Source organism: Carassius auratus, chromosome 44 (assembly GCF_003368295.1).
Source record: "Carassius auratus strain Wakin chromosome 44, ASM336829v1, whole genome shotgun sequence".
NCBI lineage: Eukaryota > Metazoa > Chordata > Actinopteri > Cypriniformes > Cyprinidae > Carassius > Carassius auratus.
The window spans coordinates 3,511,801-3,537,541 of record NC_039286.1 but is presented as its reverse complement, the minus strand read 5'-3'; the positions used below and the strand labels follow the sequence as shown (position 1 = coordinate 3,537,541).

Here is a 25,741-nt window from a genome sequence, read left to right as displayed (position 1 = left end):
TTATAACGATCTTTTAAAAGCCTTTTTTTTTTATCGTGTGGAATAGTGATGGTCCAATCAAGATTTTTAGACATTTATGCATAGTCCTGTCGCGATAGTCAATAAATCAATTAATCGCTCTATCATTTTTTTCATCCGCGATAATTACTTTTTTCAATTTTTATTTAAGAAATGTAAAATGTCACGATGCGGGGTTAGACTGGAGCGCAGCCTGTGGACATCCCGCGGTAGAAACACCGTCTCCGATGGCACAAATGTCCCGGTAATAAAGAGATAACGTCTTGCTAGAGTGGCCAGCTTTGGGACACGCCTTTCATTTGCTTGTGGATGTTTGTGTCGCAAGTTATACAGCATTGTTCTTGGACTACTGTTTTATTTTAATACTGTGTCACATACTTTGCAAGTAACTTCATTGCCCTTTCTCTCGAAATGGGCCTACCTTTCACTCGGTTCATTTGGCTTGCTCAGCTAAATGTCTGTAGGCGTGTGGTTGCATGTGTTAACGCGCCCAGTGAGTTCACAGTCACACACATATACACACACACGGGCGCGCGCACGTTCTCCTTTCCAAAGTGCTCGGGCAGTTGCGTTCTTGAGACGTCTGTCGTTGCTAATCTTCCATCAGCTGCAATCTCCGTCTCAACAAGGGAATTTCAGCAATGGATTTCCACCACCGAAAAACCCTTGCAGTAGGGGTACCCACTCTGATACAAGATTTATTTTTGAAGAAAATTAAAAAAAACTCTGCAGTGTTTCAAAGGTTCTGAAAATGTTTAACATCTGTATTTATTTTATTGTTTTACAATTGTTTTGTTTTCTTTAGGCACCCTGCAATAACTTTTTTTTCATTGATATTAAGCAGATGTCCTTTTTGGACAGCTTTCCTAAAAATATATCCTATTCCTAAAATAAGGAATGTCCCAATATATCGCCTTGCTTACAGTATTGCAGTGTATTGCAAAATATCGCAACCCCTGTATCATGATACGTATTGTATCGCCAGATTATTGCAGATACACACCCCTAGGTGTCCTCTTTTGGAAGGTGAAACAAAGTAGTTTGGCTTTTGCAACGAAACACACAGCGGCTTCACAACCAGACCAATCAGTGTATGACATCAAAGTACCACAAGAGCGATTCAAAAGCTTGAAGAGTCATCTGCTCTCCAATCGCTCTCACCGTACTTGTATATGATGTCATATGTTTATTCATCTGTGTAGCACTGACACATATCAAACAAGCCTTAACACTGAATAAAAGTTATGCCTTCTTTCTTTGCTTATACATTTGGGCAGTGTTATGCAAATTTTCCCACACAGTGACGTAGATATGTGGGGGCCTGTTTGAATGAGGTGTTTTAGGAAGGCGTGTCAGGGCATTTACTTTTACAAAGAATATTCTTTGGGTTTGAGACTTTAGTCTTTGCGACTTTATGGATCTTCTGAATGCACCAAGAGCTTGTAACACTCCAAAGAGACAGGAATACATGAAATCTCATTATATGACCCCTTTAATATTAAAGTCTGGGTTTAAGACAAATTTACAACCAAATATGTACATAGTGTACACGTGATTCAAAACTATGTGCAGGCATAGTAAAAACTTTCCAAGAAGAAAAAAGTTTGAGTTAAGGGCTGTACAAACTAAGAACAATAACTATAATGATATAGATAGATATAGTTTTAAAAAAATGGTTTATAATCACACTATTCTGATAGCGACACATAGGAATGATATCGTTGGAATCACTCACAACTATTTTTTTTCTAGCTAACAAATGAAAAAAACATTGACAGCCAATCAGAATTCTTCCTGTTTTAAAGAGATCAAAGATTTAAAGTGACCGATGACATAACTGCAGCTTCTGCTTATAATAAACAGAACATTATAGTGCATTGGTGTGTATGCTAATATAGCTATAAATGAAAGAAACTGCTGTAATTTGTGACATTCCTCATGAATTATTCAATGTTAGCATGAATTTTAATACTTCTTTATGGTTTGCCCATCCTCACTAATATTAGACAAAGTTCATGCCATTGTAAGCGGACCATTAAACTGATTGTTTTATGATGAAGTTAAACTTTTCCTTATTCTTTTCCCAGCGGATGCGCCACACAGGCTTAATCTCTTCTATCTGGCGAATGATGTCATTCAGAACTGTAAAAGGAAAAATGCCATAGTCTACCGCACCACATTCACAGATGTGCTGCCAGAAGCTATTAAGCTCATCAGGTGAGTCTGCTTTCATCAACATGAACTTTAACCAGATTGTTCTCAAGAGCAAAAAATACACTTTCTGCCTATAGACCACAACAGTGACCACCCACTTTCTCAGGTCTCGGTTCTGGAAGTAATTTCTACATTTAAATTTTATACAGTTCCAAAATAAGGAGCCATGACCCAAACCAACTTTTTATTTATTTATTATTATTAAAAAATATATATATATATTTTTTTGGGACATTTTGTATTTTGTCCATTTTGTTTAACGATTTAATAATTGACATACAAATCAAATAACAATCTCAGTCAAAGACATATCTGAATTACATGTTTTTTATTTAATTATACATTATAAGCCTATGCATTGCAGCCACACATTTATTTATATATATATTTTGATTAGTATGTTTCTATAATCAATCAGCCATCAGTTACTAAATGATGCTGTGACAAAGTGCTTCTAACAAAGCATGCATTAATGTGGCCTTATATGCAAATTATTTTCTAAAATCTGTTGTGATGTTGCATTGTGTGAATTGCTTTATATTATGAAGCTTTGTGAAAGAAATGTGATTTCTTGTAGTGCAACAAAGGATTCTAAGGTGAACAAGGCAGTGGTGAGGATACTGTCCATTTGGGAAGAGAGAAATGTCTATTCAGAGGAGTTCATCAGTCAGCTTAGGAACAATTTGGTTCGGAAAGAAGAACCAGTGAAAGGTCTGAATCAATAATTGAGGATTTATCAACTTAATGTTGCTCCAGGTCGTATTTTACATGCTTGTCAGTATTTATTTTTATGTTTAACATTGAAAGTTTTAATATACAATGTTTGAAGACTTGTACATATTTTTTTTAATTATTAAAATTATAAGTGATTGATTATTCATTTTTAATATTATTCAATTTTATTTTCAGCTCCAGTTAGCTCCAAATCTGCCCTGAAATCCAAGATTGTTGCTGAGTTTGTGGTAAATAGTCAAAATTCACAATTGGATTTGAGTGACTCTTTGGAACCCCTTGGGTTGGGGTGACTATACCTTTCATTTAAACAACTTCTTAACTACTTGTTTGTATTTTTACCTGTCAGCCCACTGCGTTTATCGAGCATCTGTCCAAGTACAGGACGTCCATGGATGAAATTGAGCTCAAAGAGAAACAGTTAGCAGCAATGAGAGTGGATGTGTGCAGCACAGAGGCTCTTAAGAAACTGAAAGGTCGGTAAATAGTGGCCTTTTAAGATTTCTAAATGGATATGCATTAATTAATGTATCAGTATTTTTCTAATTTTTATGTGTTTGTTCTTTCTACATTTCATATTTTAGACAAGGCAGGAGGTAAAAGGTTTTCTAAAGACTTTGAAGACGGGAGTACAAAGCTTCAGGAGTTTGTTTCCTTTCTGGATGGAGAGGTCAAAAAAGGCCCCCCATTAATGGAAGCTCTGGAGAATGCAGACATATTCTATGAGATGCAATATAAAGAGGTCAAGATTGTGGCTAAAGTGAGTATTGCAGATTAATGTGATGATATTTTTGGGCGCAATTTGAAATGATATTATAAATAAAATTAGCTACCGGTACACTCCTGTACAAAATATTTTACACTATAATTTGCAGTGTTTGTTGGAAAAAATATTACTAAATGTATTCATTTTCCACACCGGGAGACAAGAATGAATGTAAAGAACCATCAAGTCATTTCAAATGAAATGGATGAGTAGGAAATAAGTAAAATGTTGTTTTCTTTATATTTCCAAAAAGCACTTTATGAAATGGAATTATTTCCATTTGCTTCAACAAAAGCTCTTAATCTCTCCTCACTTCCAGCGTCCTCAAGCCTTCCAGCAGACCCATTATTTCAATGCACATATAAAAACTATCTTTATGATTGAAAGCAGCAAATAGCCCTTTCAGAAGTAATGACTAAATGGTTATTTCTTGCTTTTAGTGGTTTCAGGTGCATTGTGCTGAAATTAAATTTTTGCCATATTTGGCCATTTAAAAAAACACCGCTGTATAAGTTTATAATTAACCTTTTTTTATTTTTACAATGGTTTAAATTACCACATTTCTGGGATAATTACATTTTAGATCATTGGTTTTGCGTAGTTTAATTGTTTTAATTTTTATAAGATTTTAGATGGTGTCTGGGTGATGAGCAGTATATGTAAAATTTGTATTAGAAAATTTGTTTTTCATCTCTGTGTGTGTGTGTGTGTGTGTGTATGTGTATATATATATATATTAGGGGTCTAACGATACGCGTATTCGTATTGAACCGTTCGGTAAGAGGCTTTCGGTTCGGTACTCGGTACGCATTATGTACCGAACGGTTCGTTGGACTAATTAATTATATTTGGAAAGAAAAAGTGAAATATAATGATATGCGTTCAACAAGGTAGCCCAATAACCCAAACGACGTAACAGGCAACGCCCCTGACACCCCCGAAGAAGAAAAAAAAACACCAACTTATATGTTTGTGTTAGGCAACTAAGTCAGGCGCTCGCTCACTCAGCGCAGCTCATGCACGGTACGCGGTGGCCAATGCGTTTAACAGACCAAAAATAGAAGATCCTCCAGTAACCAACAGGTCTTGTAAGCCATGGTGATGGCAAGAGAGTGGTGGATAAAAAAACAACGGTATGTCGCATCTACATGATAATAGGGAACACCAGCGGAAAAAATGTCTGCTTTTACATTTCCAACGGATTCAAACAGGGCAAGAGACATCACCGCGGCGATTGGTAGGCTTCATTTACGTTATAGCCGCGGATATGAGACCTTACTATTTACCATTCATTCTATCATCACCATTATAGTTTACAGGGTATCCAAAGTGCACCCAAACACCAGACCTGTTGGTTACTGGAGGATCTTCTATTTCTGGTCTGTTAAACGCATTGGCCATTTTGCAACGAGCCTTCAGCGCGTACTGAGTGAGCGAGCGCCTATAGTGGAAAACGCAGGTTTTAAGAACATGCTTAATGTAATTGAGCCCCGTTACAATATTCCTTCACGAGCCCATTTCAGCCAAACCGTAATTCCTGCTTTGTTCCAAAAAACATAAGCCCTATAGAGAACCGATTGAGTAAAAACACACTCAATATAAAGAGTTGTAGAGTTCCATATTAAAAGTTACATCTTTGTATTTGTTCATAACTACTACAACAATATAACATTTTTTTATTTTTTTTTATAAGGAGCTGTTTTTGTTTTATACAGTATGCTGCTAAGAAAACACCATAGAAGATGGGTAAAGAATAGTTCCATCATTGTTCAATGTAAAAAAAACAAAAAAAAAAACATACTTTGTTAGTTTTAATAAATAAAACATTTTTTAAAAATCAAGGAAATTTATCTGCCAATTTTTTCATTTTGCTGTATCTAAAATGTACCGAACCGTGACACCAGTGTATCGTATCGAACCGAACCGTGAATTTTGTGAACCGTTACACCCCTAATATATATATATATAACATTAAAGACAAAATTGCTTTGTCAGCTGTGGAGTCACAAGATCCTGACTGAATTACAGAATATCACATCTTATTATTGGGTGTTTCTGCACATTCATGTTTTACCAAATAAAAATGGACAAGTAGTGGGACAGTTGAACTTAAAGCAAATGTATAAGTTTAAAAGCTAATACTTAGTTGCATATCCCTTGCATACAGTCACAGAGAGCAGTAATTCAGCCACCCATAGACATCACCGGACTCTTTGTTTCATCCATTGACATGCTTTTCCCAGCCTTTAATACATCTAATTTCCACTTTTGCTTGGTTTGGGGGGGTTTCTGCCTTTAGTCTCCTCTTTAGCTGGTGAAATTCATGTTCAATAGGTTTTAAATCTGGACATTGACTTTGGCAATCTAAGACCTTCCGTTTCTTTGCCCTGATAAACTCCTTGACTGAGCTTGCAAGGTGTTTTGGGTCTTTGTCCTGTTGTAATATGAATCACTTTCTGATGAGTCTTGTGGCATTTTCTTGAACATTGGTAGCCAAGATGTTTTTGTACACTTCTGTTATCACCATCATTCTTTACGTCATCAATAAAGTTGAGAGAGCCTGTTCCAGAGGCAGCCACGCATGCCCATGCCATGACAGCACCTCCACCAAGCTTTAGAGTTGATGTTGTATGCTTAGGATCATTTCCTTTTTTTCCCCCCATCTCTTAAATCCTAGATTATCTTTGTCTCATCTGTCAAGACTCTACTGGCTCACATTTTTTGCAAACTCTATTCTTGCCTTTATATGTTTGCTGCTGATCAGAGGTTTAACACGGACAGTAGATTGTCAGACCATCACTCCAACTTTTTGGAGGTTTCTGGTGATTTTACAGACACACATTTTAGGATTTTCACAGCTTTTATGATTTGTCTGTCATCAGTGGCCAGGTTGTTGTTGGATGCTTTAGTCACCGGTGGTTTCTTTCTTTTTCAGGACATTCTTGATTTCTCCATGCCCATTGTTTTTGACATAGCTCTAATTGAGTTCCTCTTTTCTTTAAGCATCCAAATGCTTGCATGTCTCTTAAAGTCAGCTCCCTTTCATCTTCATCCTGGTTCATGTGTTTCATCATCAAATGCAAGACTCCACATGCAGAAGCAATAGCTAACTGCTTTTAATATCTGAAGAATTAATGCAATAGGACACAGCTGAATGCTTGGAAAGGCCTGTGAGTCAACTGTTCCAATACTTATGCTCACATCAAACAGGAGATTAAACTCTAAAAGTGTGGTCCTTTTTATTTGGTTAAACATGAATGTGTTGAAACACCCAAAAATTAAATGTGACATTCTGTAGTTTTGTCGTATTCATCTTTTAATCATATCTGCAGATGTCTTGGATTAAACAAAACACTATCAAATATACAAATATTGTAATTTCTCTTTTGTGTTTCACATAAAAAAATACAGTAAAAGCAGCAATCTTTTGAAATATTTTAAAATGTATTCCTGTGGTGGCAAAGCTGAATTTTCAGTGTCATATGATCCTTCAGAAATCATTCTGATATGCTTATTTTTATGTTTCTTATTTAATATATTATTTTTGTGCCCAAGAAACATTTCTTACTATCATCAATATTAAAAATGGCTTAAAATGTTTTTGTGTGAGATGTTTTATAAAGAATTTGTTGATGAGCCGATATTAATGTGAAATAGAAATCTTTTGTAAAATGTCTCTACTATCACTTTTGATGCATTTAATGCATCTTTCCTAAACGCAAGTAATAATTTATCTAAATTTTAAAATCTTACTGACCCTAAACTTCTGAAAAGTAATTTAAGTTCATACCGCTCAACCCCCAAAACAAAACCTTTGTTAATGTGCCAGTTTTGTGAATGTACAATTTGATAGATGTAGTTATTGGAACTAATAGTGAAGCATTTCTCCAAATCATTGTTCTTCAGGCTTACGAGACATTTGCAAACCGGGTGTCACACCTTAAGCGCAAGCTCGATTCACTGAAGTCTAGATTGCCTGATCCAGATGACTCCCCCACACCATCCCCCATCCCCTCCCCCATTGAAGATGCTCCTTCGCCCACTGGTTCAGAGTCGCCCTTCCAAGCTCTGGAAAGGATTGGTACCCCAGACCCAGAGCTGGATGGTCAGGCGATGGAGGAGGACTTGATTGCTTTGGCTGATGCTCCCAGCCCTCTCTCATCTGTCGGGGGCTCCTCCCCACCAAGTGCTCCTTTGGGAGACAAAGACAATCGTGATGTAGAAGACATGGACCTCTCGGATGTAGAGGAGACAGAAACGCCTACCATCATAGGTACCATATGACCTTAAAGTTTTTGATATTTAGTATGTTTCGCATTCAAAAGAAACTTGATAGTTTTTTATTTTATTCATTTTGTATCCTCTTTACAGTTGAGGAACGTGTGGCCTCGGCTGTTGCGTCCAAACAGTCTTCTGTCACTCCAAATGTCACAGAATCCTTGCCAACAACTGAATGTACTCAAACAAAGCAGATCGACACCCCAGCAGTGACAGTTCCCTCAGCAGTAACAACAACTACAACAACAACCACCACCACACCAACTACACCGTCACTGCCAGTGAACCTTGCTGGTGTTGATCTAGGCAAAATCAGCTCCATTCTCAGCACAATCACAAACGTTATGAAGAGCTCAGGTGAGATGCTGAAATTTGATTTGCACAGCATGCTACACACAGCTCAAAATATCTTATTGAATGTGCATACGTCAAAGCCTTGTCCTAGCAGTAAGTTGTGGTGCTCATTCGAGAGATGCATGTTTAAATGTGACCTGTGTTGTGTCTTCTCCCATTCCCCTAATAATTTTCTTGTCTCCTCTTCACTATTTGTCAATATAAAGTAGAAAAAATTCCAGAAAGTAAAATAATTTTGGAATTTGGATTTGGAGAACTGCTTCATAGTAAGAAATGAAATCTACATTTGTATGTAACATCATGCATTCAAACATTGCTTTTACCTTTGCAGCTGTAGGAGTTAGTCCTGTATCTCGGCCATCCCCGAGTGTACCTTCTACTCCAAGCTCAACTCAAAAGACTCCCACTACTGCCCCTCTGGCTAACCCACTGGCCAGCATCCTTTCTAGGGTGGACATCAACCCCAACACTTTGCTCAGTGCACTGTCTAAAACACAAACCCATGGGGGTTTTCAGGGTGAGAAAACGAAAAGCTAAATTATTTGAGAAACCAGAGAGTTGGGAAATGAAATTTGTGAACACAGTAGTTCAAACATAGTATGTTCAATTTGTTTTAAGTCAACATGAAATCAAAATTAACCCTATTTTTATTTTAATACATTTGCGGTCTCACTGTGTGTGATTTCTTCAGTGTGTTACACAAAAGAAAATGTTTGATGTAATCTTTCATCAAAAATGTAATGACTAGCTCCACCTTTGAAACAACATCTTTCTCAGACGATGTCACCTAGGCCATTAATAATCAAAATCTAAAGCCGAAAAGCTTAATACCATTAAGATGACAAGTCAAGTCAAGTCCCCTTTATTTATATAGCCCTTTAAACAAAATACATTGCGGCAAAGCAACTGAACAACATTTATTAGGAAAACAGTGTGTCAATAATGCAAAAAGACTAAATTATGTTTGAAGCGTTTGATTAAGGTAATGTGGCTTTTCTAAAATCTCAAAAGTTGGTGCCAGACAAGTAGTGATTTATGAGCATAGTAGTACTTCACAATCGAATGTGAACTCCGATTCAGGTGTGGTTTCATTCTGGCACTCTTGCCCATGATTCCTGATGGATGCAATCCAACCCTACTTGTTAAATGTTCGAAAATTCATCAAATTACTTAAGTAAAATGAGTTGACAATGTTATTTCATGTTGACCTAAAACTCTAGTGAAACTATGCCTAATTGTGGAAGCAACAGTAGATGTTTTTTAAAAAGACTTGGGGCCAGATTTACTAAACAGGTCAATTTACTATGCAATCCCCATAAAAGTGTCAATGCAGTTTACCAAGAGCAGTGTAAATTAGTGTAGGGTTGCAAACAAGAAGAGATGATGATAATCACGTTCAGGTAATCTAAAATCAGCACAGGGGCAAAATTGGTTAAGGCATGCTTTTTGGCGGTTAAATAGTGGCACAAATACCAGTAATTTAAATACAAATCTTGGTAAATCACATTGTTCAATTAGGGTTAGGTAAAATAACCTATAGTAAATTCTTGCAGTAGTTTTTTAATGTCAAAAATGGGTAGTTGTTAGTAGTCTGGCTCTTAGTATGAGTTCTTTAGAAAATGTTTTGTTTTTAACTCAATCTGCTGACCCTGCGTCCCTACCCCTATCTTTCTTTTAATTTTTTTTCCCACCAGGTCTGTCCTCTTTGCTAAACAACCCGACTGCAAAGACCACCACATCTTCGAATTCTGAAAAGCAATCCCTGACATCGCCTCTTACAGCAGAGACTCAAGAATCTCCTAAAGTCTTACTTGCTCCTTCTAGTCTCCCACTGGCTAGGAATCCCTCTACTCAAGGATGTGTGGCTCCTACGCCTATGCAGTCCAATATGGAGAATGAGAAAATAACTCCTAGCTCTTCTCTCAACTCTACCTTTGACTCCAAGTTGGATAACTTTCTCCAAGATAACCCAGGGCTGAAAGGCTTTAATTTGGGATTTCCATCTGTTCTGTTGTGGCCTAAAGGAACTGTTGATAGCCCTTCAGCAAGTGCAGAAAACCTTGGTGGAACCCCTGTAAGGGATGAAGCTGGTGCTACACCGACACAAGATGAAATTATGGATGCTCCTCCATCAGAGCTGTTCTCGTATCAGCAGGGGCAAACGGTGTCTATGACCACCACTTTAGATGCTAAATCAATGCGTCCACTTCCATCTTGGCAGGAACAAAATGCTCACACCGATCCTCAAGCTCACACAGACCTGCACCAGAAGATCGCACCAAAAAAAGACTATGTGCCCTCTCTTGCCGAGGCAGAAGCTAAGCGCATTCAACGCATTGAAGCAATGCGTTCCTCTTCTATGTCCAGCAACCAGCAACCTTTGAGAGATACCGAGAAATCCAGTGTAATGCTTCAAGAGCTGAGACAAAACTCCTTGACTCATGATGTGGGACCAAATTCTAAAATGGTGGAAGGTAGCTACGCATATCGAGATGATCAAGAGAAGCAAGTATTGGCCAGCTCTGACGCATATGGTGCAGAGCGTTATGTTGCCAAAGAACCAAGACAGGATCTTGCAGCGCCTAACTTCTTCACCACACCTCTGCCACCTATCCCAAAGCTTCCTCCTCCACCACAAGATTTCATGCATACAGCATCTTCTTCAAGAGCAAGTGGTCCTCATGCCACTGAAGATTTGCAGGAACCTTTCAGGGAAGCAGAACGAGGTGGTGTTGATGGCTCCTATGTCCCAGCAAACTCTGATTATGAACACATGTCTCATGAGGTTTCAAACAAGGAGCCTTTCCATCCACATGGGGATGTGATTTCTCACTCTGCTAATGCACCGCACCTTGTTACTAAAATCCCACTGAATGGGCCAGTGGACTACAACCACCAACATCCACCAAGAGTACCTCTGCAGCACCCTCCAAGTATACCCCATCACCACATTGGGTCTTCTCCTCCAGTACGGGGTTACCATGAATCTTCAAGTCCTCCTCGACCTTTGCCTGAAGATCCATACTTTGACCAATTCTACGAACAGCCACCACGTAGCCCCTCTCCCCCTCATTACGAAATGCACCTGATTTCGCCTCATGCACAAGAGTATTATCCTGAAGAATTACCACCTCACTACCCAGAACGCAGGGTTCCTCCTCACCTGGAGCACAGGCTTCCACCACCACGCCATATTCTTCCATCTCACCCTGGGCATTATCCAGCTCCAAGGCCCCTTCGCAGGCCACCACCGGTCCATCATGAGCTGCCCTTTCCAAGAGGCAAGCGACCTGGCCCACCTTTTGGTGGACCTTCCAGAGTCAGGGGCCCCTTTTATCCCCCTAAAAGACCTTTCTTGCCTCGACATTACTGAAGTGTGTCTTGTGATACTTAAGCTCAGGTGTTTAGTGCATGTCACAGTGAGCAAGTAAAGAAGTCCAAAGTGCTGTTGGGTTATCATCAAGACAAAGATTGCTGTGGATATTGACACGAAGGAGATGGTCCTGAACACCTTCACAAGATCACAATAGAAAAGTGCAGATTTATTCAAGTAACCAAGGGGTTTGAATCAGACCAACAAAAACTTTTGAGCAAGATCTGTTTCTCTGATCTTTTCCAACACCAAGACATGTAAAGTGTGAGCAGTTGTGCTGCAAGGTGAAGTCAAGAAGCACTGGAGCAGAGAAATGGAAAGAATATCTGGCAACGAATGCTGGGGGAATGAGATGGAATCTGAAGGCAAACAAAACAAGAGGTGGTTATTCAATTTCATTTCCATTTTCAATTTCATTTTTGTGTCTAGTTCTATAAAAACGTCAAATTGAAAGGTTAATACAAAATGTCCTTTTCCCTCAGAGAGAATGTGTGCGTACATATCTCGCACATATCTTTGGGAAACTGTTTTTTTGGATCATCATTTAACTAAGGTTGATATGTAATATTTTTTTTACTTCCAAATTGAAGTTCAACTGATGATCAAGCTATATTGTTATGCAAAGCTGGTAGTTTTGATCTTATTTTGTACATATAATTAAATGTACCTTAACAGGTAGTTAAGCTTCATGATCCTCTTTCACGGACAAACAGTGCAGTGTAGAGAAAAAGTAATCTTTACAATTTTGAGGTAAGGTGCTGAGGTGTACAGAGACGAGCCGTTTTTGCCAACAGTGGCAGAAGATGCAGAAGAAACAGAACGGCAGAAACGAAGTTGTCGGGCAGAATCATCATGGCCTCCCTCAGTTCCCTGAGGCTTTTACTGTACTGACATAAATAAAGATGTTTGGAAAAAAACCCACTGTGGCGGAGTGCAGTCTCAACCATGATGTCTATGAGTCTTTTCATCTCAGTTGCTTCAGTGACTGATTTCTTTGCTCTTCAGTTTCGCGAACACCTTTCATTCATCAATAAAATATGATAAACATTGTATGCAGAGATTTCATTGTAGCTAAATGGCTGCAACTCGTATCGACTATATATGACTGAGATTTGTCCTTCACTGTGTTCTGGAACCAAAATCAGAGGCTTTGTATTTTTTACATTTCATGTAATTCTCAATTAGTGTTTGAATGGGTAAATGTAGGCCATTTCTATGATAAATTCTGTGTAACTGCAAACTGTACAAAGCAAAGCTTGAGTTATCAGAATATAAGTGTAGACCGTTTATTAAAGGTAAATGTTCACCTCTTCACTCAGTGCGTTCTGTAATCAATCCTCCATTCCGTTCCTCTCACATATTGTAGTCTGGTATGAAATGAGTATTTACTTCAAATTACCCGTATTTATCTCACTTTAGGCTTTTTTGCACAATAGTTTGAAATAGCCAATTACTATGCAGAAATAGATAAAAATCTATTTTTTGTCGGATCAAGTAAGGACTATCTAGAGATGATTCTGGTCACACTTCAGTTGTGTGGCAAATGTTGCATCACACTGTTGCATCTTTCTCTGAAATACAGCATAAAAGAAATAATTATGTTCCTCTGAATTAAATGTAGCATATGAGACAAGGAATTTACACAATAACTTGATTCTAAAATTAAGGCCCGGCATGGTTCCACTTAATTTAATGTCACTCATGCTAATTGGATTAGGCACAGATGGATGTTTATGTTCTCAACTCCTAAAATTGGAATAACATAACAACATGAAGCTTTTTTTTTTCTTGAGTAACAACATTATAGAAGTGTAAAGTAAAAGGAGAACTTCTTTAGCCTTAAAATCAGTTGCAGGTGATGTTTGCTGGCTAATAGGCAGGATTTTAGCAATGAGCAAAGCGTTATATCAGAATAAATTCTGCTTCAGAGATTAAAAAATAATAATAAAAGGAGCGCAGAAGTAAAACATCGCAGGACTTTTTAAAACATGTTGAAACTCGCTTTTCTGAGTGGGTGCTTAAGTATATGCATATTTCATTCTTCAACTTTCATCAAACAGAAAAGGAAGCAAAGACTCAAATGAGATTTTTTGGCTAATTGTTTGTACAACATAAAGGAAATATAGCTAAATAACCTAAATTAGTGCTGCTGGAAACATTTAGTTGTACTTTATAGTGAAGTTAGAAATCATAATTTCTTATAATACTAAATTGCTTAAAATTATAGAAATAGCATTACATTTCTAAAGACCTGTTAAAGTTAAACCTTTCAGTAATTGCCTGAAATTTTCACATCTATCTACATTCCAAAATCAGCATATACTGTAAATAATTGTAACCTCTAGTTGACTAAATCTATTTTTGCTTCAAGTTGCAAATCAAATATTTACGCATGGTCTTCGGCAGGGGGCGACAACATCAGGGGTCTTCAAACTCTCTTTTGCCCTCTCAGGTTCATCATTCAGTAAGGCACCTGCTGTAGAGGTGTCAGCTGAGCTCCTCTCTGTCTGTCATTGACAAAAGCAGGGCTTTGAATTACAAACTTCCTCATAAAACATAACCTTACTTCTTAATTCATGAATTCGTTTCCAGCAATACAATAATTAGCCTACATATTCATGTGTAGAGATTTGGTGGGACTAGGAGTAATTAACAAACACCTATATCACGTTTTTGCAAATAAAAGTAATAATGAGGTTTAAATTAAATTTTTTCTTAAATATAATTCAAGACGTTATGTGCACAGAAATAGACGTGAAAGAATATAATTGTTAAAGTTGTGAACCATTGATAATTATAGAATATTCCTTTACTGGTTTTAAATGTAATTTTATACAGTGTTGTTCACACAAATCCAGAAAGGCCAGAGCTCAGCATTCCATCACCATTCAAAACCATAAGCTGTCGCCTCTCATACGAATATGCCAAGTTGTTTTGAATTTCTAGCATTTTATTTAAATGGAGAATTAACGCTGGAGCGGTCCAATATGTTACACAGTTAATCGTCGTGTCCTCAGATGTTTCAATAAGACCGATTATGATACCTACTCGGATTTATTTTCGTGGAAATAATAGTTATGAAATGTATAGCCTATGAAATATTTTCAGGAAAATAACATAAAAAAAAAAACATTACACTAGGTTATTATTATCTGTAATATTTAATTATAAGATTAAACTCCTAATCATTGCAATACATTAGTATATTATAGCCTATATTGTAATTTAATTAATAGATAATATAATCATTGTAGAGTTATGTTTTGAATTATAATAAATCTAAATATCATAAAGTAATTTTATTTTATTTGGCTGCTAACGCTAAACTATTAAGAGTTTACAGTACCAAAGACGACGTTAAACTGTGATTCCGAGGTATACGGTGATGTTCTGAAGGTCATCAGCTCGCTCGTCTGTTTACTTTACGTTACATATCTTATTTTAATAGCAGTGAGGGCCACGCCCCCATACGCGAAGAGCGCGCGCACTGTTCCAAACATTCCACAACAGTATGTGCCGCGTTATCCGCCCTCGGCATACACAGTTCATACACTAGAAATCACCTCTGTATCAAAATATTAAATAAACACTTTGCTTAAAGTTTCCCAGGTTTTTTGTTTGTATTTAACAAACATTTTAATATTATGTTCTCTCTCTCTCTCTCTCTCTCTCTCTCTCTATATATATACTCTCATAGAAAAAAAATAAAGTCAAGGGGCACCAAAAGATGCTAATAGTTAATTTAATATGTATTTTTCAAAGCACCATTTGGGTGAGTGTGTGTGTGTGTGTGTGTGTGTGTGTATACTCTTCCCCCTTCTGTAACCTTAGCCTTTTAACCCATTCAACCTTTTGTTTTATTTTCTCCCTCTGTCCATCCTCAATTAATGCAGATCTTCTGGTGAGGACTTTGTCTGCCCAGCAACAGAGTCCTTGAGGGGACATCCAATGCCCTTGTATCCTGTCTGCTTGCAAATCAAGGTAAAGGATATGCAGTTGCACAAAGCACACTCCGAATGCACTAACTACTAAATATTTTTTATGCATTTGACATAATGTAATATTAGTCTTAAACTTAGATGGCAATGGAGGTTAACTATTATGTGCACAACATGGTTAAAGCCTTTATTCTGCTAAAGTTTTTTCAGGCCTTCAGGACAAATGCAATGAACAATGCAAAGTTAGAGCTCTACCTCCCTCTACTGGTACAAACTGATGTTAATGAACTGGTACTTCATTGCCATAGGGCAGACAATTATCATAGGTCTCATGGGTTAGTTTGCTCTCTTGTGAGAGGTATTGTGGTTTCTGTTGTTCTCGTTATTAACATGCAGGCAATATTTTATCTACATTTTATTAGACAAAGCAAAAATGTTAATATATATACAGTACAGACCAAACGTTTGGACACAACTTCTCATTCAAAGAGTTTTCTTTATTTTCATGACTATGAAAATTGTAGATTCACACTGAAGGCATCAAAACTATGAATTAACACATGTGGAATTATATATGGAATTATATAGATAACAAAAAGTGTGAAACAACTGAAAATATGTAATAAAGTAGCCACCTTTTGCTTTGATTACTGCTTTACACACTCTTGGCATTCTCTTGATGAGCTTCAAGAGGTAGTCACCTGAAATGGTCTTCAACAGTCTTGAAGGAGTTCCCCGAGAGATGCTTAGCACTTGTTGGCCCTTTTGCCTTCTGTCTGCGGTCCAGCTTACCCCTAAACCATCTCGATTGGGTTCAGGTCCGGTGACTGTGGAGGTCAGTTCATCTGGCGCAGCACCCCATCACTCTCCTTCTTGGTCAAATAGCCCTTGATCCCTTCAGTGTGACTCTACAATTTTCATAGTCATGAAAATAAAGAAAACTCTTTGAGAAGGTGTGTCCAAACTTTAGGTCTGTACTGTATATATATAATTTTAGATGAGTATGACCATGTAGGCTTAGCATAGTGTCTAACTCAGAACTCACAAATCGGGTTATTGGTCAAAAAGATTACACAACATTAAGGTCAGGGTATATCAGGTGACCTTTATGCCAGTCCACAAGTGAGTAGATGCAGCTGATACAATATCACGTTTCATACCTCACAGAGATTTGAATGCCTTGGGCTGCTTAATGTGTATATATATATATATATATATATATATATATATATATATATATATATATATATATATATATATATATATATATATACATTAAAAAAGCTACTCACAAATGATAAAAACAGTTTGTTTATCATCCAGATTTCTTGGCTGTTGTTCAAAAATCTTGTTGGGCATCTGGAAGCTTTTATTTAGTTGATTCTCCTGCATAATTGACACAGACTTTGACCACCGACAAGCTCTCAATGTATACAAATAGGCAATTCTGAAATATCCAGCAGATGTCGTCGTTATTTCAGCTGTCTGGTATAACCAGTTGAGTCATCTGTGATTTATTTAAGTGCGTGCTCTCGTGTACGTGATTGAGTCGTGCTTTGGCTCATAGTATAAGAATTATGTTTTTTGTTCTAAAGTGTGGTTATCAGAAAGATAACTTTTTAATATGGATTCGCGGGCAAGGGTAAAAACAGCATTGGGGGATTTAAGGGCTCGTGGCAGATGGTTGCCAATCCCAGTAAATGAACACAAGTACTCTAGTATTTAATTTAGTTTATTCTAAGAGCCAGACAGCCTGATATATAGGCTACTGACCATTAAACAATTACAGATGAACTTCACGTCCCTGCGGATGTAAAGCGAACACATGGTTTGTGATGTGATCTGTGTAAATTAATCTCCTAAAGGTTAATTTTATTTATTTATATTTTTGTCAGTAATAGAGAATGAATTAAAATGAATTCCATGCCAGATCGCGCACTAAGATTTGGGAATTGCTCGACCGCATAGCAAGCACATCACGTAGTTTAGGCCATGTGGGCGTTAATTTGCGAGAAAACATGATTTGGCTCAGTGTAGTTTCAGCACCGTGGTCAGAGCTCGACGAGAACAAAAGGCGGATTAGCGTCCTTGATATCAGGCACCGTCGAAATGTTACATGCAAAGCTAAAAAACGAACACTCGAATAAAGCAGTAGCGAAGTTTAACCCAGTTCACTTGAGTGTACAGACAGTTTCTTGTAAGTAAAACGTGTTCGTTTGTTTGTGTTCACCAATAAAAAAAATATTTTGTCATATTTGGCTTGTTATGTAATGTAACTGTTCATGAAGGAACGTGTGAGATTATTATTAATATAATTATTACCATTATTCTTTATTAATAATTCTGAATATGATTATTCCATGCTCCTTTGTATTTTTTTCCAATTTTGTTCACTTCATTATATATATATATATATATATATATATATATATATATATATATATATATATATATATATATATATATATATGGAAAATTAATTGGTATTATTTTTGTCAAACTAGTTTCCCTCGTACAACTCATTCTCAAAACAAACGGAGGTGAATCATATTGTTATTGTAGCACTGTGTTCAATTTAGCTATGAGCTAAAATTAAAAAAATAAAAAATTAAATTTAAAAAAATTAAATTAATTGTAAAAACATATCAAATAAACTGTATCAGTATAAAGTTGCAATTGCAAGATTTTAAGTCACAAACTTGAGCTATGCATTATAAGAACTAAAATATTTGCAGATACAAAAAATTATATATTATAAAGGCGCGATTAGGAGAAATGCATGATTAGTGATTTTGACCTCCATAGTCACACACTGATTTGAAAGGGACAGCTGTTTTTATTTGACAGCGCCCAATGGTTTTGCGGCTACACTGTGTGAGAGGAAAATATAAACGTTCCCTTAAAGCGAGTAAACGTCACGGTTTCCACACCCCGAGGGAGGACAGGAGATGGACAGGAGGGGGACACCGGCTTTCGACGTCAAAAGCTACGGGTTATACGGAGTGTCAACACCGTGAATATTGGCTACAGCATTACAGTGCATCTTCTTCACAGCCTCTGCTTTAAAACGTGAGTGTAATAGATTTTATTCGTATTTATACTTGTATTGATTCGTGCATGTATTCTAGTCAACAGGAGATATATGAGAGGGCAGAGAGAGACAAAAACCAAGACGACTCAAGGGTGACAGATGCACGGATTTAGTTAAATGTACAGGGGTTGGCATTCAAGCCACCCGCTCTCCATCAGCTCTCTTTATCTGTGCACGTCGAATATCACACCATATTCACAACCAGACAGAAAGACAGCAAATAAACAAACATCCCCTTGGGATTAACAAAAGAGAGAGAGAGAGGGAAGGATACGTGAGCAAATTTCGCCTCTGACAAACACCAGAGAGCTAGTAAAAAATAAATAAATTAAACTTATTTTAGTCTCTTTTGATTTAAAGACGTGAAGTTGCATGTACAGCTGAATGTTTTGTTCTCTATCATGTATGTGCGTATGTGCAGTTGGTGTCGTGACAAAGAGCCACATACGCCTGAACCTCCAGTGTGGATTAAACAAAGAAGCAATGGGGATATCTGTCGATATTTATATGCATTTCATTTTATTGCATTCGCTTTTAATATACTTGCTCTTGCCAGAGCTCGTAACACAAGTTTCTTTGTTTTACTATAGCATTTTAATCTCTTAAAATACCTCAGAGATTCACTGATCTCGTATTATATTCTGTATTTGGTGACACCTTATAATAGCATACATTATTAATATTTACATTATATAATGCATTCATTCAAACAGATCATTAATGTATACTCGAATAGCTCAAAATTGTAATAAAAAATATATAGCTACTATAGATCAGCATTGTATGATGTTGAAATGTCAAACAGAAAGCCAACATTGTATAGAAATCTCTGTTATCCTCCATATTATGTAGTTAATTCAGCTCAAACTTAAACTTAGTTTTGTGGATAATTTTCTTTGGTTTGCTATCTGTTTTTTTTTTTTATAAATGTTATACTTGTAAAGAAATGTAAGATGTCCCATTGTGTGAAAATGTTCGCTGTTCAAATTGACCGTCATGGAAGAAGATATTGTAGTTCTGGCAAACTGAATGGCGATTGGAGGTCGTTCTTGAATTTATTTGCATATTGAATTTTGATTGGTCTAGATATCTTACATCTAATTAAGTATGCTTTCATATTGCAGAACAGAAAACATTTTGATTCTCGGTAACTAAAGTTTTTTTTTTTTTTTTTTTTACATTTAAGGACAAATATAGTAGGTTTTAGCTGATTTAAAAACGTTTCAGTTACCTCAAGTTACATATTAGGACTCACGAACAGAAACCAATCGTATTTTACATTGATAAAAAACTTAAATACTGTTGTCATGTGTCGCTTCTTCGAAATAAAAGCATTAGTGTTTTGTTTATAAGGTCTTCCAGATAGGTAACTTTTGGCCAGAATATATGTGTGTGTGTGTGTGTGTATAATTTATTTATTTTATTTTGTAAAATTTATTTATTTTATTTTGTATTCAGAGCTGTCACGGTTCAAACCTTTCCACCGGGACTCGTGTTTAACATCGCGACTCTTCCCCCGCCGCTGAGCCGCTCTCCAGTGCTGAAACTCCGGGCGCAGCTGTCGCTCCGTCCTCTTAGGAAACTGTCCTAATGAAGGAAGCCGACGCCATCAAGCTCTTCATTGGCCAGATCCCACGGAATCTGGAGGAGAAGGACCTGAAGCCCATCTTTGAGCAGTTTGGGAAGATCTATGAGCTTACGGTGATCAAGGACAAGTACACGGGAATGCACAAAGGTAATTAAACGCAGCTCTATAGAACGGACAGTCTCAAGGGGAGACGGGAGACTAATGGTGCTAGATGTATTTCCTTTTCATGTTTTAACTACATATCTTAGTTCGTCTACTGAGGCCTTCTTTGACACTGGGATATATAATTGTTTTATTGTGTAGACACTTTAACCTTTAGCTTGTAGTAGCATTCATTTGCTGCTGCTACATTTAAAGTTTGCATCCAGCTTTCTAGCTTCCTGAGATAAATCTATTCATAGAAAAGGCATCTTTGGTGATGAAACAAATTGTTCATTTCTCAGTCACGGTTGTCAAATTATTTTATGTCTGCAAAATACTGCTTGTTATCCATGATCTGTCTATGTCTGGTATGTTTTTCTTTTAACATCCTACACTGTATTCTTGTTCTTTCTTCAGGATGTGCGTTCTTGACGTACTGTGCGAGGGAGTCAGCATTGAAGGCCCAGAATGCACTGCATGAGCAGAAGACATTGCCAGGGGTGAGTTGTCAGTGTTAATAATGTGAACGGGCTGTATAAAAAAATAGATTTATTTAAGTCAAACAAACACTTCCAGTTGCCTATATATAGCAGACTACATATAGCATAAATCTTTTATCATTAAGCTCTTCTAACAGGGCTGAGGAACATGAAGTCATTTCTAAAAATGGAAACAACACATTATATGGTTCAGGAGATGGGATCTGTGGAAATCTATGTTGACTGAACAGACTTTAATTAGGTATGTAGGAGGGCTCAATCCTTGAAGGCATCTGCGATCGTGTCGCTGTCTGGAGTCGTTGATTAGCTGTTAGGCCATCTGCCATGACAGGCAACATGTAAATTCACAAACCTCCAGTCTCTTCATATTTTTTTATGTTGTTTTATGTGCTAATTACCTACTTTTTCAGATTTGACAGATGTACTGGAACATTATGAGCCGTGTTGCAAGTTGAATGCATGTGACGTCAGTGTATAGCTATTGAAAATGAGTTCATATGTCCTATATTTGTGATCAACAAGAAGGAATTAAGGGATATTCCACCCATTGACTAAGCCTCATGCCATTCCATACATGTATGACTTTCTATATTCAGCTCCACACAAAAGAAGATATTTTGAAGAATGTTGGTAACCAAACAGTTTCGGTTCCCATTGACTTCCATTGTTGAACAGTTTCTTCAAAATATCTTCTTTTACGTACCACAGATAAAAATAGAGTCAGACCAGTTTGGACTTACATTAGGGTGAGTATGATGATGACAGTATTTTCATTATTAGGTGGAATATCCCTTTAATACAACTATTACTCTCGGTGCTCACATGGTAATGTTCTTTTCCTTTGTTGATTAGACATGGAGCAAACAAACCCACAGGGAATCTTTTGCTTCCCCTCAAATTCTATTTAAGCGAGTTTAATTTGCACTAGAGGAAGCTGCGTGTCATAAAAGATGAGACACGATGTGGACTGAGTGGTCGAACAGAAGCTTCTGGTGCATCTGAACAGACTCCGAGCCGACTGTTGTCCCACCAGACGTAGGCTAATGAAGGGATATATGGCTTTATTGCTCTGTATGTCACATCACGTAACATCGAAAGCTGGTTGAGTAGTGTTAGTAGCGACAAAATTAAAATTGAAGTGTGAGCAAAGTAAACCTTGTTCTACCTTGGTTTTAGAGAATCAATGTTTGTGAGTATCTGTTTAGATGGTTTTTCCTTATGGTGAGTAACGTTATGCGCATGTGTGCTCATGGGTAACTCCAGAACAAATCCCATTATTAGCATGACAGTAATCTGACCTTTGCCGACCTCTCCAGACACAGATCAGCAGGTTCCCCTGACTTTAAATCCTCTCTCCTCCTTCTCTATCCCTCCATCCTTCTATTAGTCTCCCGGCTCACCTAAGCCTGGTAAGACGGTGTTCAAACCTACCCCATTAGGTACGATGGGAACCATATTTTTAAGAACAACAACCACCTTTCCTAAACAGAAATCTCTCTTTTTCTTTTTCTGTCTCTCTCTTTCGTTCTTTCTTTTTTTTAACACACACACACACACACACACATATACAGACAGCCCAGCTGTGTGGCATTATTACCAGCTCATGGCACCTGCCATTCAGATCAGCCCCGCCCACTGCCTGTCAATCATAGCGATGCTCTGGCAACGCTGCGTGATGTGTGTTTAGAGTGCATGTGTGGTTGAGATAGGATTGTAACCACGATGAGAGGAGAAAGCCAGATAAGATAAGACAGAAATTGGCTTGGAACCTTAATTTCTCACTTTTCTCTCAGGCTTTGTTCACACTACATCCAATTCAGATTTGATCTTTGAGACTCAATATTGCATGTAATTTTGCGAGTGATGAAAACGTACCTTGTTCAAATAATGTTAAAATACAATTCTGCCATCATTCACTTATTCTCATGTTGTTCCAAATCTTTATGACTTAATTTTTTCTGCAAAACCACAAAAGAATTTTAAAAAATGTCTCAAGGTTTTTTTGTCCTTGCAATGAAAGTTAATGGGATCCAATGCTGTTTTGTATTCCTTTGCCTTTCAATGCTGTACTTTTAGGATTATTTATTGTAGTATTTATAATTTTTCATTTAGATTTTAGTTGTCTTTTTAGTCATTTTGTCTTGTGACTATGCCATTTTTATTTAAAACATTTATTAAGCTTTCATTTATTTGTTTAACTTTCAGTTAAACATTTGTATTTTAGTTATTTGCCAAGGTAAAATTTCTCACTTTCATATGAGGTCTGATATTTTCATTTTATTTTATTTCAGCTTTATTTCAATGAATGAAATCTGTAATAGCTTTAGTTTTAGTTGTAGTTTTAGTCAACAATTAAACATTGTTTCTTTGTATGGAGGAAAAAAAAACACTTAAATATTCTTCATAACATCTTCTTTCATGTTCTCCAGATGAAGAAGATTCAAACATCAAATGTTTGTAATGTATGGTTGTAATAGTCACATTTCATATATTTGGTTAGACTTAATTTTAAGGTGTCCTTGTTACAGTGTATTATACATTTAACTAGTAATTAACTACATGTACTTATTAGGTTAGGATTAGGTTTGGCTTTAGGGGTACTTGCATGTAATTATGCATAATATTGTTATTATATAATAAGTAATGTAACGTGCAACTTAAAATAAAGTGTTACCAAAACATTTTTTCTTACTTGTTTGGAGGAGCAAAAAATAACTGACAAAAATGTATAATATTCTGATTTCGCTACTGTTGAAACTCTGAATAAAAGATCAACTGAGAGCAGTGTATTGAATAGAGAGGTAAAGGAAGACAAGGGAGGAGGGGTTGAACAGATGGCATGGCTGGAGTGGCACCTGGCCTTATGTTTAATTTCAGGTGAGAGGCACGCAGTGATTGTAGACAGAGGAGGAGAATGGAGACCTGGAGCCCTCTTTCTTTTTTCAGCCCCATGCTCTCTCCTCCTCCCCATCTTTCCCCATCTCTCCTATCTTTTGCTCTCTGCCTATCGTTACCATCCCAATGTGTTTGCTTACCCTTGTTATTTCATGGCCCCACTTGCATGGGCACAACAAAGCTCCAGGCGTCATCCAAAGTACTTCAGTCGTGCATACATTCGTATGCGCTTTTAAATCCAGCACTGCATTCATGTACACACCCTCAATCTCTCATTTCCTCTACATCTCTAATCATATTCCCTTTGGCTTTTGGCAGCAGCTAGCTAGCCTAGTGTACTACAGGGCTAAAATACTGGATGAATATGAAAACACAGTTGTGTTGGCGATTTATGGTAAAATGTGACTCAGCTGGATCCTATCTGACTTCAGTTAAGATAAATATCAGCTTCCACAATGAGTTTTTTTTTTTTTGGTTTAAGTTGTTTTACTCCGCTTTACTCTTACTCCTTCCTCAGCCTTAAAAATCATGACAAAAAAGCAAGACGCAGTAGATCAGCAGGACAGACCAGATCGCTTCTTTTTACACTATTAATGTTGTTTTTGCTATTATAATTTATATTCAAAGCATCAGATTACACCTGATCTCCTTTGAATTAGCGCTCCCTTTGGTTATTGATAGCAAAATGGCAGTTGAACGTCTGTCTGTGATGTGTGTGTGTCTATACATTTTGCCATTTATGTGTTTGGACGAGTTGTTGTGCGTCTGAATGCATGTGTTTAAAAGAGCGTCTGTTGTGCCTTTGTTGTGGGGGAGGGGGCAGGTGTTATCAGGAGGGGATGGAGTGTGTGAGAGCAAATGTCTGGATGTTTATTTGTAGTTTAGTGCAATGTGCTCATTCTGATTTGCGTCGTAGTGTGTTTAGTGTGGTCGGAAAGTCAAATAAGACAAGACTGGTGGTTGTATACCTTAAAATATGTCATGTTTTGCTCAGTGAGTGCTTTTTACAAATATAGTCCACCACATTTCACATTTAACGTATGTGTTTGTGTGAAATTGTACACATACAAAATGTACTTCTATGATTATGTGTGAGAAAGTGTATGCGTATCAGTACGTTTTACACCAATAAAAGACAAGCGATCATATTAGACTAACACGAACCGACGGTTCAAATTGCATGCGATCGCATGTTTCCTTTCAAGAAATGCAAGATTATGTATATTTGATTTAGTGTCAGTGTGTATACTCACATCCAGAAAGGATGAGTCCATTGTTCGGATGAATTGAAGGGTTCCAGGGTTCGAGAGTGTGAAAGAGGCAGAGAGGTGAAAGTAGGTCTAATTAAAGAGATATTGGACAGATATGTGAAAGGGGAAAGATCGGGGGTGAAATGGGGGAAGGGGGGAAATGAAAGAAAATTTGACATAATGAGCCGCGGGTGGTGATGGGGGGAGGGGCCACTTTTGAAAGGGGGGGCAGCGGATGTCCACAAGCTTAAAGACAGACATCTGCTAGCAAGAGAGAGTGTGTGTGGTGTGTGTGTGTGTGTGGCCTTTCATGATTACACACTCTGTGATAGCAGAACTTTATCTGACGGACATCTATCCTGTGCAAAGCAGATTTTTCACACCATTGACATAAAATAAACTAGTTAATGGCCATTTTCTACTTTTCAAAAGGAAGTTAGCTGCAAATATTAGCAGCCATTTTTATGTTTGTGGAAGTGTTCAGATGCTCAGACATTTATTATAATAAAGTCACAAACACAGATCCTCTTGGGTCCGTCCTACTTCCTCTCTTGATTTGATTGGTTTTGTCATCTGCAACAAATCATGTAATCTTAAGAGCTT

At 37.2% G+C, this 25,741-nt stretch overlaps 1 protein-coding gene across 4 annotated transcripts in view; it reads left to right on the top strand.

Annotated features, from left to right (window-relative positions):
• LOC113062148 (regulation of nuclear pre-mRNA domain-containing protein 2-like) overlaps positions 1-21,431 on the top strand; it is a 33,006-nt gene extending 11,575 nt beyond the window's left edge. The window contains exons 2-14 of one of the 4 annotated variants that reach the window (XR_003278507.1): positions 2,106-2,235; positions 2,810-2,943; positions 3,142-3,194; positions 3,314-3,440; positions 3,549-3,724; positions 7,637-8,003; positions 8,102-8,365; positions 8,694-8,879; positions 10,057-12,116; positions 15,629-15,716; positions 18,521-18,742; positions 20,223-20,499; positions 20,911-21,431. Coding sequence is in view for 1 of the 4 variants with exons in the window: in XM_026231772.1 (XP_026087557.1) it covers positions 2,106-2,235; positions 2,810-2,943; positions 3,142-3,194; positions 3,314-3,440; positions 3,549-3,724; positions 7,637-8,003; positions 8,102-8,365; positions 8,694-8,879; positions 10,057-11,735 (3,116 nt within the window). In the remaining 3 variants the exon portion in view is untranslated. Of the gene's footprint in view, positions 1-2,105; positions 2,236-2,809; positions 2,944-3,141; positions 3,195-3,313; positions 3,441-3,548; positions 3,725-7,636; positions 8,004-8,101; positions 8,366-8,693; positions 8,880-10,056; positions 13,050-15,628; positions 15,717-18,520; positions 18,743-20,222; positions 20,500-20,910 lie in introns of those variants that run through there. The other 3 variants (XR_003278508.1, XR_003278509.1, XM_026231772.1) reach the window with 3 other exon arrangements.
• Positions 21,432-25,741: the final 4,310 nt, after the last annotated feature.